The sequence below is a fragment of the Papilio polytes genome, unplaced genomic scaffold (genome assembly GCF_000836215.1).
Source record: "Papilio polytes unplaced genomic scaffold, Ppol_1.0 DF823912.1, whole genome shotgun sequence".
Classification (NCBI taxonomy): domain Eukaryota; kingdom Metazoa; phylum Arthropoda; class Insecta; order Lepidoptera; family Papilionidae; genus Papilio; species Papilio polytes.
The window spans coordinates 1,319,022-1,330,254 of record NW_013525292.1 but is presented as its reverse complement, the minus strand read 5'-3'; the positions used below and the strand labels follow the sequence as shown (position 1 = coordinate 1,330,254).

General features: G+C 31.1%; 1 protein-coding gene and 5 non-coding genes across 6 annotated transcripts; 2 read left to right on the top strand and 4 right to left on the bottom strand.

Annotated features, from left to right (window-relative positions):
* Nucleotides 1–2,028: 2,028 nt before the first annotated feature.
* On the bottom strand, nucleotides 2,029–4,068 carry LOC106102653. The gene is made up of 3 exons (XM_013282194.1): nucleotides 4,048–4,068; nucleotides 3,212–3,395; nucleotides 2,029–2,578 (listed from the first exon to the last, which is right to left on the bottom strand). Exons 1-3 carry the CDS (start codon nucleotides 4,066–4,068, stop codon nucleotides 2,349–2,351), a joined length of 435 nt encoding a protein of 144 aa, XP_013137648.1. The 3' UTR covers nucleotides 2,029–2,348.
* A 2,521-nt stretch (nucleotides 4,069–6,589) lies between these two features.
* Trnag-gcc lies at nucleotides 6,590–6,660 on the bottom strand. Its single transcript has one exon. It is a non-coding gene; the product is annotated as a tRNA-Gly (tRNA).
* Nucleotides 6,661–7,101: 441 nt separating this feature from the next.
* On the top strand, nucleotides 7,102–7,172 carry Trnag-gcc. The gene has a single exon. It is a non-coding gene; the product is annotated as a tRNA-Gly (tRNA).
* A 1,240-nt stretch (nucleotides 7,173–8,412) lies between these two features.
* On the top strand, nucleotides 8,413–8,483 carry Trnag-gcc. Its single transcript has one exon. It is a non-coding gene; the product is annotated as a tRNA-Gly (tRNA).
* Nucleotides 8,484–9,456: 973 nt separating this feature from the next.
* On the bottom strand, nucleotides 9,457–9,527 carry Trnag-gcc. The gene has a single exon. It is a non-coding gene; the product is annotated as a tRNA-Gly (tRNA).
* A 1,076-nt stretch (nucleotides 9,528–10,603) lies between these two features.
* Nucleotides 10,604–10,674, bottom strand: Trnag-gcc. Its single transcript has one exon. It is a non-coding gene; the product is annotated as a tRNA-Gly (tRNA).
* Between the last annotated feature and the right edge of the window lie 559 nt (nucleotides 10,675–11,233).

The following is an 11,233-nucleotide window of genomic DNA, read 5'->3' as shown; positions in this document are numbered from 1 at the left end:
TTGTAAGTTTGATGTTTTAAAAGTCAGTATGTAATAACATTTGTATTGATATTATGTACGTTTTTTATGTTTATTTTGTTCTTGTGAATGTGTGATAAAATGAAATAATTATTTCATGTATTTAATGAATAAATAAATAAATAAATAAATAATAAAAAAGATCTATTCACAAATATACCGCTGTCATTCTACACAACTGTGTGTTTACGCTTTATTATGTTTGTATAGAAGTATTATAATAATTTTATCATTATTAGAGTTAAAATTTAGAGATACTGAAAAGATAACTTTCTAAGTTCGACAATAGACTTAAAGACGGCTTCCACTGCTCCATTATGTAACATTTTTATTTTCATACTCGTATCCATCTGACGTATAACAAGGGGGTAAATGTAACTTCTTAGTCTCTAAATTAACATCTTGGTCTTTTAAACTAACCATAGATGTTAGAACTAGAGATGTTACTGCCACAGATTAAAAAATAAAAATATCTCATAGATTATAATGTCTTTAATAAGGAATGAAACACGTGCGATTTAAAAAATGATACAATTTAAAACAAAATAAAATCACATTTAGTATAAGATTTGGCACAATTAAGAAGAGAATAAATATTTAGTGTGACTAGGTCATATTCAGATTATCCATAACTTTCGGGAATAAGAATAATAAAATAAATTTATCACGTGCTTAATTTATAAATTGTTATTTTTTCTTAATAATTACATTTTCTAACCCACTACCAAACAACTAACGCCATCTATGGTATATATCATGACCTACATTGATATTTATTAAATTTTTATTTACTGCGTTAAAAGGATTGTATATTCTTTGACATTATTCATTACACATTATTCATTTTGAGGCTATTTGACCTTCATAATAAATCTAAACTGTGTTTCCCATTCAGAAAACATTGTTTTCACAAAACATTTCGTAGTGGAAACTGCTTACATCAATAAATAAAATAAATTAAATCATGAAAGAAACCTTTTAAATATTACTTAACTAAATCTATTCTAATTTTATTTCATTCGTATTTAAAAATTATAAAATAAATACAACATATGGAAATAAATAATTTAAAAATTAAATTACGTTCTAATAAAAATCATAAGTCTTGATTTTTTTCTTGTTTCTATCATATAAACAATATTGTATTATAGATAGGAATTTTCGAAACCAAAAATTAAGTAATTTCACAGCACTAAGTATACACTAACTAACCACTATTTTTGTCATGCTTTCACATGTACAAAAACATTATCATATCCCTGTCTCATAACATAGTTACGAGAGAGACAGACAGAACACACAAATTTGAGTGACACCAATCTTTACATTCTTCTAGATAGGCTTTAACCAGTAATACTTTGTCTGTATTTTTGCTTTGACATTGAAGATAGAAATTGTAGTAATGTTAGAATTAGATCGTATTTGAAGTAACCTCAATTACCACTTTTAAATCGGAATAAGGCAAAAACTGTTATTTTCAACTAGTGACATATCCAGTGAATATCAAGACGTTGGTAATGTGATCAGTGGAAACCTATTCTATTGGAAATATCAACAGACAACAATTAAAAACACAGAAGAGATATTAACATTTAGATCTACAAAAACCTTTCTAAAAACCAATTAAATATGTTATTTTATATATTTCTTTATATATTTATGACTATAAGTATGTAATTTAAGTATGTTTTGTTACATTATTGCTTATATAACGTTTTAAATGGCATGAAATTTAAGATTGCCCAAGTTACAAATATACACATGTCAACTACAATATATTTTTGACCTAATACTTGGAGATTATTATTCATATTTACAAAATACATTTTAAGTACAATATGGAATATTAACTAACTAATTAGCTAATGGAAATACTATTCATTTACTATAACAAGGAAATAACAAATTGTATTAATAAAAAATAAATTAAAATGAAATGTTTCAAATAATGGCAGTGACATAAAATTATTAAAAAATTTTTAAATAGACAATATCAGTATTAATTTTCTAGTTAAGTATATGAATAAATAATTTTATTATAATAACAGTTCAAACAAGCTATATTTTAATTAAGTCGCTGAAAATGTTGAGCGCAGTTGGTTTATAAGATACCTGTATTAAGTTCTACATATACAGTTATAAATATACTAATATACAGATATTTATTTCAATCTATGTAAGGATAAGAGTTATATCTTATGGTATAAGAGATGTAACCATTTTTAGTAGATAGGTCGATTTGATGGAACTTTGAAAGAAGTATAATAATATTCAAACATCTTGGTGGCTTGGAGACACGCACATGGATGCGCAGAACGCTTGTTCCTTCTTTAATCGTTGAAATTATATTTAGTATAGTTGTCATCATGGTTATGGAAGCCTTTATGCTTGATGTATCTGCCTTCTACTGTTGTTTGCACGCAGCTGTTGCATCCCAGTCTTTTTCTATCACGACATGTCCAATTTATCGTATTCTGATATCTATTATTGATCCAATATTTATTATCTTTGAATATCAACACCATACTTCCCGTACGGTGAGATGGTAAATAATAAATTCCTGTAAAAAAAACCTATTTATTACCCGATCTATTTTTAATTTAATTAATTCTAATAGACTAAAATATACAATGGAAATGAGGGTAGTTTATAATTTATCTATTTGAATAATGAAAATTATAGAAGCAGAATGAAATAAAAAGTAATTTATAACTAGAATAAATAATAATTAATGGTTAAAACTCTTACAAATATACATTAAGTAAAAAGGCTCGGATTTACTGAAGAATATTTTCATAATTTCGTTTTAATATATAATTTGTACTGACATTATATAACAGGCACTGTTTAAAGAATGAAAACAATCACTTTACCAGAATATTTATATTCTAGAATATTTACAAAATAAAACTTTGACATTCCATTAAAAAACTAGCAGGTCCCTAAAGCAGAAACATGCGTTCTGTTCCTAAGACATGTCAATACATAAAATCTTAAGTACATAATAATTATCTTAGAAAAATAAATGTTTACAAAGTACCAAATAAAGTTAACAGTATAAATCACTTGAGCGATTGTTTCCAGAACAAATCTTTTTCTCTTATAAATCTACCGTCATGACATTGTCGCAAACGGGGAGGATCATGGATGTGTCTGCCACGGAATATTGAGATATAGTCTCTGCCATCTAAGCCTTTGTAAGTGATGACGTCAGCCCGGCAGCCGTGAACATCCCGTGATGAACAGTACCACTGCTTCTTGCCATGCGCTTGATGATTCTTCATATAGAAAGTGAATCCGTTCAATATTAACAACCCGGCTCCCGTCCTACCCGGTATGAACTGAGCTGGAACTGATGAGCATAACCAAAAATTAACCTTGTATTAATAAAAATAAAACTCAAATTTGCTTACAATGATTTATTTCTGATTATGCCATTTTAAACCTTTTGCCAAAGTGATTTGGTTTAAAATAACATAATTTTGATATTTGATAAAGAATAATTAAGATGGTACATACTTTCTTTTTATTGAAAAATCTTTTAAAAAGAAAACATGTACCATAAAGGTATAGGACAAGGAAGTGGCAAGGTAAATAATTAGACAAAACATTTCAAATAGTTTATTTAGAAAATGGTTTTTGCTTTTTTCTTTATTTATTAAAAAAATACAAACTCTTCAAATTAACTGAATTCATAGAATTCTTTCCTATAGAATTTAATTTTAGGTTGAAGTACATGAATAAAAGTTTTGTAAATAATTGTAATGGCACCGTGGTTTTCAGTTAGTGTAAAAAAGAAAGAATTTCCAAATACATAAAGGCAGATTTTACATAGAAACTAAAAGTATGTTCTATGCTTTGTTTATAAAAATTACAAGAAAAACACACTATTTTAACCCTTAGAGTATGTTAAACTAAACACGAAACAATTCCTTGTAAACTTTGTTGGGACTCGAACCCAGGAAAATTGAAATATAACTTATTAAGTCTCAATATTAATTTATTGTAAGCATCATAAAAATCACTCACACTTAACATCAGGTTATTCATACTTTTCAGCCGTAGACCACTAATATTTCAATTGATGATGACTGTTTCAAAGATAGACCACTACAATTGTACTTTATAATGACTGTTTCATCAATATACCACTACTATTGTACTTAATAATGACTGGTTCAGCAGTAGACTACTACATATGTATTTAACAATGACTGTTTCAGCAGTAGACCACCACTATTGTACTTGATAATGACTGGTTCAGCAGTAGACCACTAAAATGATGCTTGATAATGACTGTTTCAGCAATATACCACTACAATTGTTCTATATGACTGGTTCAGCAGTAAACCACTATATATGTACGTGATATTGACCACTTCAGCAGTAGACCACTACAGTTGTAGTTGAATATAACCATTTCACTTATTACATAGCTCTACTTACTAAAAATAAATTTTAGAGACAAGTTTGCATCGTACACATTGTAATGGCAGCAGGAATCGAACCCACATAGTGCAGTTTAACTTAACCCATATTGATATAACACTCTAATACATTTGACTCTATGTCCTTGTCATATGTGTATGGTACTAGTTTTTGTCTGTAACTCCATTGCTGAGAAAAAACAATTATAACACAGATCTAATTACTCCAAATAAATTTTAGAGACAAGATTGCATCCTACACATTGTAATAGCAGCAGGAATCGAACCCGCATAGTGCAGTTTAACTTAACCCATATTGATATAACACTCTAATACATTTGACTCTATACACTTAATCCTAGTAATATGTTTATAGTACTAGTTTTTGTCACCATCGCTGAGTGAAAAAAACAAAAGTAGCCTTTGTGTTCTTCCCAGACTATGTTCTACATCTGTGACAAATTTCATCGCAATTCATTGTGGCATTTCAAAGATACCTTCTAACACTGATCCATACCTCAAAACTATTGCATTGCTGGTCTATAACTAAGATCGTGATATTTACACAGGATGCCACAATTCTAAATACTTGACATGAATTTAGTTACGAATTAATGTTGTTATAGACTAAGTAGTAGTAGCAGTAATAGTACATACATTACATGTAAACATACATTTGATTACATATATATATATATATATATTGATTCATTTGATTGTGTTGATCATTTTAATCCTATGTAATTGTGAAAATCACAACATTTTTAATCTCATTTAGAATTCTCTTCATATTTACATTTTAAGGGTCAAAACAGTATTTTTGTTTTATTATAACCATAAAACATTTGATACAAGAATAGATTTGTCAATTGTTTAATTTGGAATGATTGCACTAGTACTTTTCTCTCTATAACACATAGAACAACTTATGTAAACATCAACCTTTAAGTCATCATGTAAACTTTCTAATCAAATTTATCAGCTTAAATAACATTAAATACAGTTTTAAACATTTGGAAATCCTTCGTAAACAAACTTACTCTCTATTACTCACCAAACCGCAGCTAGAATTCGGGAACAAGTGTCCCAAAATGGGATAAAAGCGGGAACCAAAACTAACCTTTTCAACACTTCACATCACTACAAGTTTAATGAGATTGAAACTTTTCCAGTGTTCATTTAACTAACCGTACACTATATTACTATTTTTTTCCTAAGAAACCATTACTTTAATCTTGTTTTGTAAGAAAATAACACGCAAAACAACATAAAAACAATTTGACGTTTGGATCCTCGAAGAATTGGCACAAAAAATTTTTGAAAAGGATAGAGTTTTATCGAAAACTTATTACTTTTGGAACGCATTTTTGTATGCTATCGCGAATACTCAATCTCGATGCATTATTTTACGAAACAACGAGAAATAACACAGTAAAACAACAGTTATTTGGCATCGAGAGAGATATTTTGACATTTCTGAAGTACGGATTAGGACAGATACAGAGTATATCTCTGCATAGATTATGTTAAAATTGAGATTCTTATACTTTGTCAATTGGTCTGTTTTACAATGTTTGTCGGTTTTTAGAGCTTTTTATGTTAAAATTGGCAAGTTCCCATTTTATTGTGCTATGATATATGACTTATACTTATCTAATTAATGGTTTATGTATCTGTAAAACTTTTGTGAAAATTACTTAAACGGGTTAACTTTATAGCAGGTAAGCAATAATTTTTGAATAAAAAAAATAGAAATCAAGAGAAGATAATTTATAACTGTTGCGCTGGAAGTCTTCTCTAAGGCTGGAAGTAAACATTAAATTTAAATTAACAGAAATTAATTGTCTCTTATACAACGCCATCTTTTGGTTTACAGCGAACCTACGGTTCCAGAAATGTTTTTGCCGACTTTGTTTATCATTATACCAGTAGATGTCTCTGTTTCAGAATTTTTAATCATTTAAAAAACGTTACAGAAAAAATGATCCCTTAAATTTTTTAGGTCTCAACAACTAATAGTTTGAAAAAACAGTTGAAAAGAGGAATATAAAAGTAAGTGGAAAAAGTTAAATTAACAAGACAAATGTTCTGCCAACGTTAAATTGAAAGAAATAAGTTAAAAAAATGAGAAGGAAAAAATATCCTGCATCGACCGGGAATCGAACCCGGGCCGCCCGCGTGGCAGGCGAGCATTCTACCACTGAACCATCGATGCTCATCATCATTTTTTAAAAGTAAAACGATTTCTAGATTATTTCTATTATCTTAGTATAGTATTATCTGTGGTTTATAGCAACGCGCGGTTCACTCTGGGACAGTTACGATGGCCAGTCATAAACTGTATGGATTTACTGACACTAATGTGCATTGACACTGTGTTAGCTAGTTCAGTTATTAAGCACTACTGACTGTACTAAATAAGTGTGAAATGTGCATTAGATTTAGAATATAACAGATAATGTTCCAGCAAAAAGAAGCAACAATCGATTACCAATGTTAGTGTAATGGATTACCGTAATCTAGTTTGCATTTTGTATATTACCGTGACAAAGCATGGTCAGGATTTTATAAATAGGCCAAATGTATACAGTAACCATATTCATCACTCACTTTTGAACCTTTTACAAATTTCTTTGTTTTAATTAAAATTTAACAAGCATCGATGGTTCAGTGGTAGAATGCTCGCCTGCCACGCGGGCGGCCCGGGTTCGATTCCCGGTCGATGCAGATTATCTTTTGCTCTTGTATTTTGTACTTATTTGTTTAGATTTTAACTTGGAATTATTTCGAAATCGCAAAACATTTGTCTTTAAATTTTAAATTCACATTTTTTAACTTACAAACAAACCTACAAATTGATCAAATAAACCCTTAAATCCACTGAAGCGATCATGTTTACTGATGTCCAGTAATACGCTAAATGTAATCTGCTTCATCCAGAGCAATGTAATCTTTATAATATAACGATAAAGTTCAAATTTGAATGGTGTAAGTAATACATTTTCATTCCCTTTCGCAAACAGATAGTCTGATAAACACTAGTAGTGTTTATCAAACGACAATTTGTATTTGAAACTGAATTTTGCACTACTTTATGTAACTAGCCTAGATAAAATTAATTAATAAAGCAATTTAATCTAATGCATAAAAATATTACATTTGTGATTAAAAGCAGGCATAGAAATACATAATTTGAAACAATAATATAAGATGAATACGAAATCTAAAAGAAATAATAATTACACAAAATATGCGAATAATCGACTATGTGATTTAATTCTTCACAAAAAATCTAGTCAATGCTAAAGTTTTTATATTCTTTAGAACTTACTCTAGGTTTCCATTAGTTTCTCTTAGCTTAGTTTATATTTACTTGACACCGTCACATATTAATACCTTTGCCCGTGACTTGATTGTGCGGAATAAAAAAAACTGATAGCCTATGTGTTTCGTAAAGTATGTTGTACATATATGGCAAATTTCATCGAGATCCGTTTAGCTGTTAAGGCCTCTAATAAACTGTTTTTTTTTCTTTCTGACAGCTTATCTTTCCTATCTAAACTAACATTATGAAGAAGAAAGTTTTTTTTGTATTCTTGTATCTATTGAAATAAATCAAAAATTACTGGGCCGATATCAATAATAATGTCACGGTTAGAAAGGTAATTTTAATTACACGTAGACGAAGTCGCGAGCAACAGATATTTCCCACTTCGGTAATAATAACAAAGTAACAGCCCGAGCCGAGGCTCCTGAGGGAGCCCTCGACCCTAGTTACTCATAAAAGAGGTTTAGGCTAAGCGCCATCTGCGCTCGGCCACCTAAGCCCGGTGAATCTGTAAATGCCTCTTTAAGGCAAACAGTGACAACTCAATCACAGAAAAAAAAACAGATATGTATTTTTAACATTGGTAAGATTTTGTATGCCTTTAACAAAGAATCATACGTTATTTTCTTACCCATACAAGCATCGATGGTTCAGTGGTAGAATGCTCGCCTGCCACGCGGGCGGCCCGGGTTCGATTCCCGGTCGATGCAATGCTTTTTAATCTTTTAAAGTTTATGACACATGTGTACAAAGTACGAGAGGGATGCTATCGTATTGAAAAAACAGACATTTTTTTACAGGTGTATCGACAGAGAAAAGTCACAGTAAGAAACAATAATGTATCGTTACTAATCTTCATATTTATTTATTACCTAATTCTCCATATAAAATTAGTACAATACGGAAACCTGGCCTTTGCAACCCAGTGTTCAGGGCTGCAGAACGGAACCTCCTCAGAGTACGCGGTTTCTAAAATGTCTTCTATATCTGGCCCTAAATTTATTTGTTTAGTAAGACTTTAATATGATAAAATTCAGTATAATTATATTATTGAAAACTTTGTAAATGAAATAAAGGTAAAAGAACTTTCTATCATTTACTCTTTGATAAGACCACATGAAATTCAAATGTTTCGTCAAATAACTATTACGACCTCGGGCATGTCACGAGTTACGCAATATTGACGATTTGGGACGGACTAATACAATATGGACGTGACTGAGAGCGAATACCGTCTCGGGAATTCTGACATGCGGTATACAAGTTTAGTAATTTTTGTTCAAAATTGTTACCAAAAAAGTTTTATTTACCATGTAATTTCTTCTCAACTGTTTAGAGCGCACACCTTTGACTAAACTATTATACAACAGTTGTGCGATTGTTTCGCATCCAATTCAACTGTTTAGTTGCACAACTAAATATCGAGTATGTGCGCATCTCAATAGCTCATAGGAATCAAAGCGAGACTAAAAAGTTGGGCGATAGTTTACTCTCGCTTTGATTCCTTATTACTTTCTATTTGACTGACTCAAACGTAGCAATAGTAATCAAAAAACCTAATCTATCGTTAAGTGAACTATTCTACTAGTAAAAAATGTCAAAGAGTTTTATAAATTGGTGGTTAGGTTCAGTAGATACTGAAAAAACTAATTTCTTTTCTAGATTTTTGAACAAAAAAAGAATTGCATCGACCGGGAATCGAACCCGGGCCGCCCGCGTGGCAGGCGAGCATTCTACCACTGAACCATCGATGCTTGTATACTGAAGTTAGAAAGTACACAAATAAACTATAAAATGCTTAGCTTTCTAAAGTCACAATACTATCGGAATATAGGCAGTAATTTATTGCATCGATTTGCATAATAAAACAATTTTTGCATGCATTTTATAAACCACTGGAAGAGTAGATGAATAATTACATTTTTTGTATAATGTCTATTCACATTTTTACAGTTGTTCAAAGTTAGATTAAAAAACAAAAACATAACGATTTTAGTACGTCATTTTGCTAGTATTAAGTTACTCAAGTTTCAAGTCTGTGAACAACTTGACTAGAAACAGTTGCTTTACGACAAATTGCGGCGAGCATTGCCCAAAGTCGTGGTTCTGTAAACATTTCGATATGACAGATGTCAATTGACCCACTGCCTAACTTCTTTAGAGAACTGTAGTTCTTGTTAACTGTTTAACGTGAAATCTTGTAATTTATAAAGAGCTTTATATATATTTAACAGTGGTAGAGCCCGCTTTAACATCTTCGCCCGAATGGGCCGGCTCGCCCGGTGAAATACCACTTCACAGAAGACAGGTGTGAAATAGAAGCAATTCCGCGTTTCGTCTGATGAGTGTGGTGCCGGAGGTCTAATTTTAGTCTCTTTCCCTTTCTACCCTTTTTTTTAAGAGGAAAGGATAGGAAAGAAAAGTGGATTTGACGGTGGAGGAGACGCATAGGAAGAGGAAATATCCTCTTCATGTGCGTCTCCTCCTCCGTCAATTAAGGGTAGGCTACGCATCTGGAATTGCGGATGTTTATGGGCAGCGGTCGCTTTCCTTTTTGGTGGATTCAGGTGGCCGCTTACTCGTTTGCCACCTTATGTTATATAAAAAAAATATATTAAAACGGTTGTAACTATTACTCTAAACCAGTTGTTCTGAGAGGCAAATAAAGTTGAGGAACACAAGTTAAAGAAGAAAACAGCTGGCCTTTACCGGTATTAGTAAAAAATTGAAAAAACAAACATGAGAAAAACCTGAAAACTGCTTTTTGAGTCTGAGAGCAGGGAAAGAAATAATCTGGTTTAAATGTTTTGTATCAAAGTAGCAAAAAGGATGCATCGACCGGGAATCGAACCCGGGCCGCCCGCGTGGCAGGCGAGCATTCTACCACTGAACCATCGATGCTTGATAGTATTTCAATAAACAGTAAAAGCAAGCAACATTAGAAAGGAAATTCGATTAGTTACGAAATAAAAGATGATTACAATGACCTCGTTATACAGTAACTATACAACACGTACAGAAAAAAAAAATATAATATTGCATATAGAAGTAAATTTTTACTATTGCAAAGATCCAAATCAGGATTCTAACATACAAAATATTGCATTAGTCATACTTAGTAAGCTATTCTTAACGTATGCGACATCAAAAGTTATTGTAAACAAGCAAAATTTAATTAATTTAAGAGAAAATGTATCCTCGATATCGCCTCGATTCGATTTCCACAGAATAAATGAGCTGGGACTTGGGGAACGGCAAAAACCGCACCCAGTTATAAATTTATACGTAATTGGTAGACGCTATTTACTATGACAAGGTACATAATCTTACTAATATTATAAATGCGAAAGTTTAGATGAATAGATGTTTGTGGCCTAAACTCCTGAAGAGATCTCGATGAAATTTGGCATAGATGTAGAGCGCAGTCTAAGCAACACATAGGCTACTTACTTATGTTTAT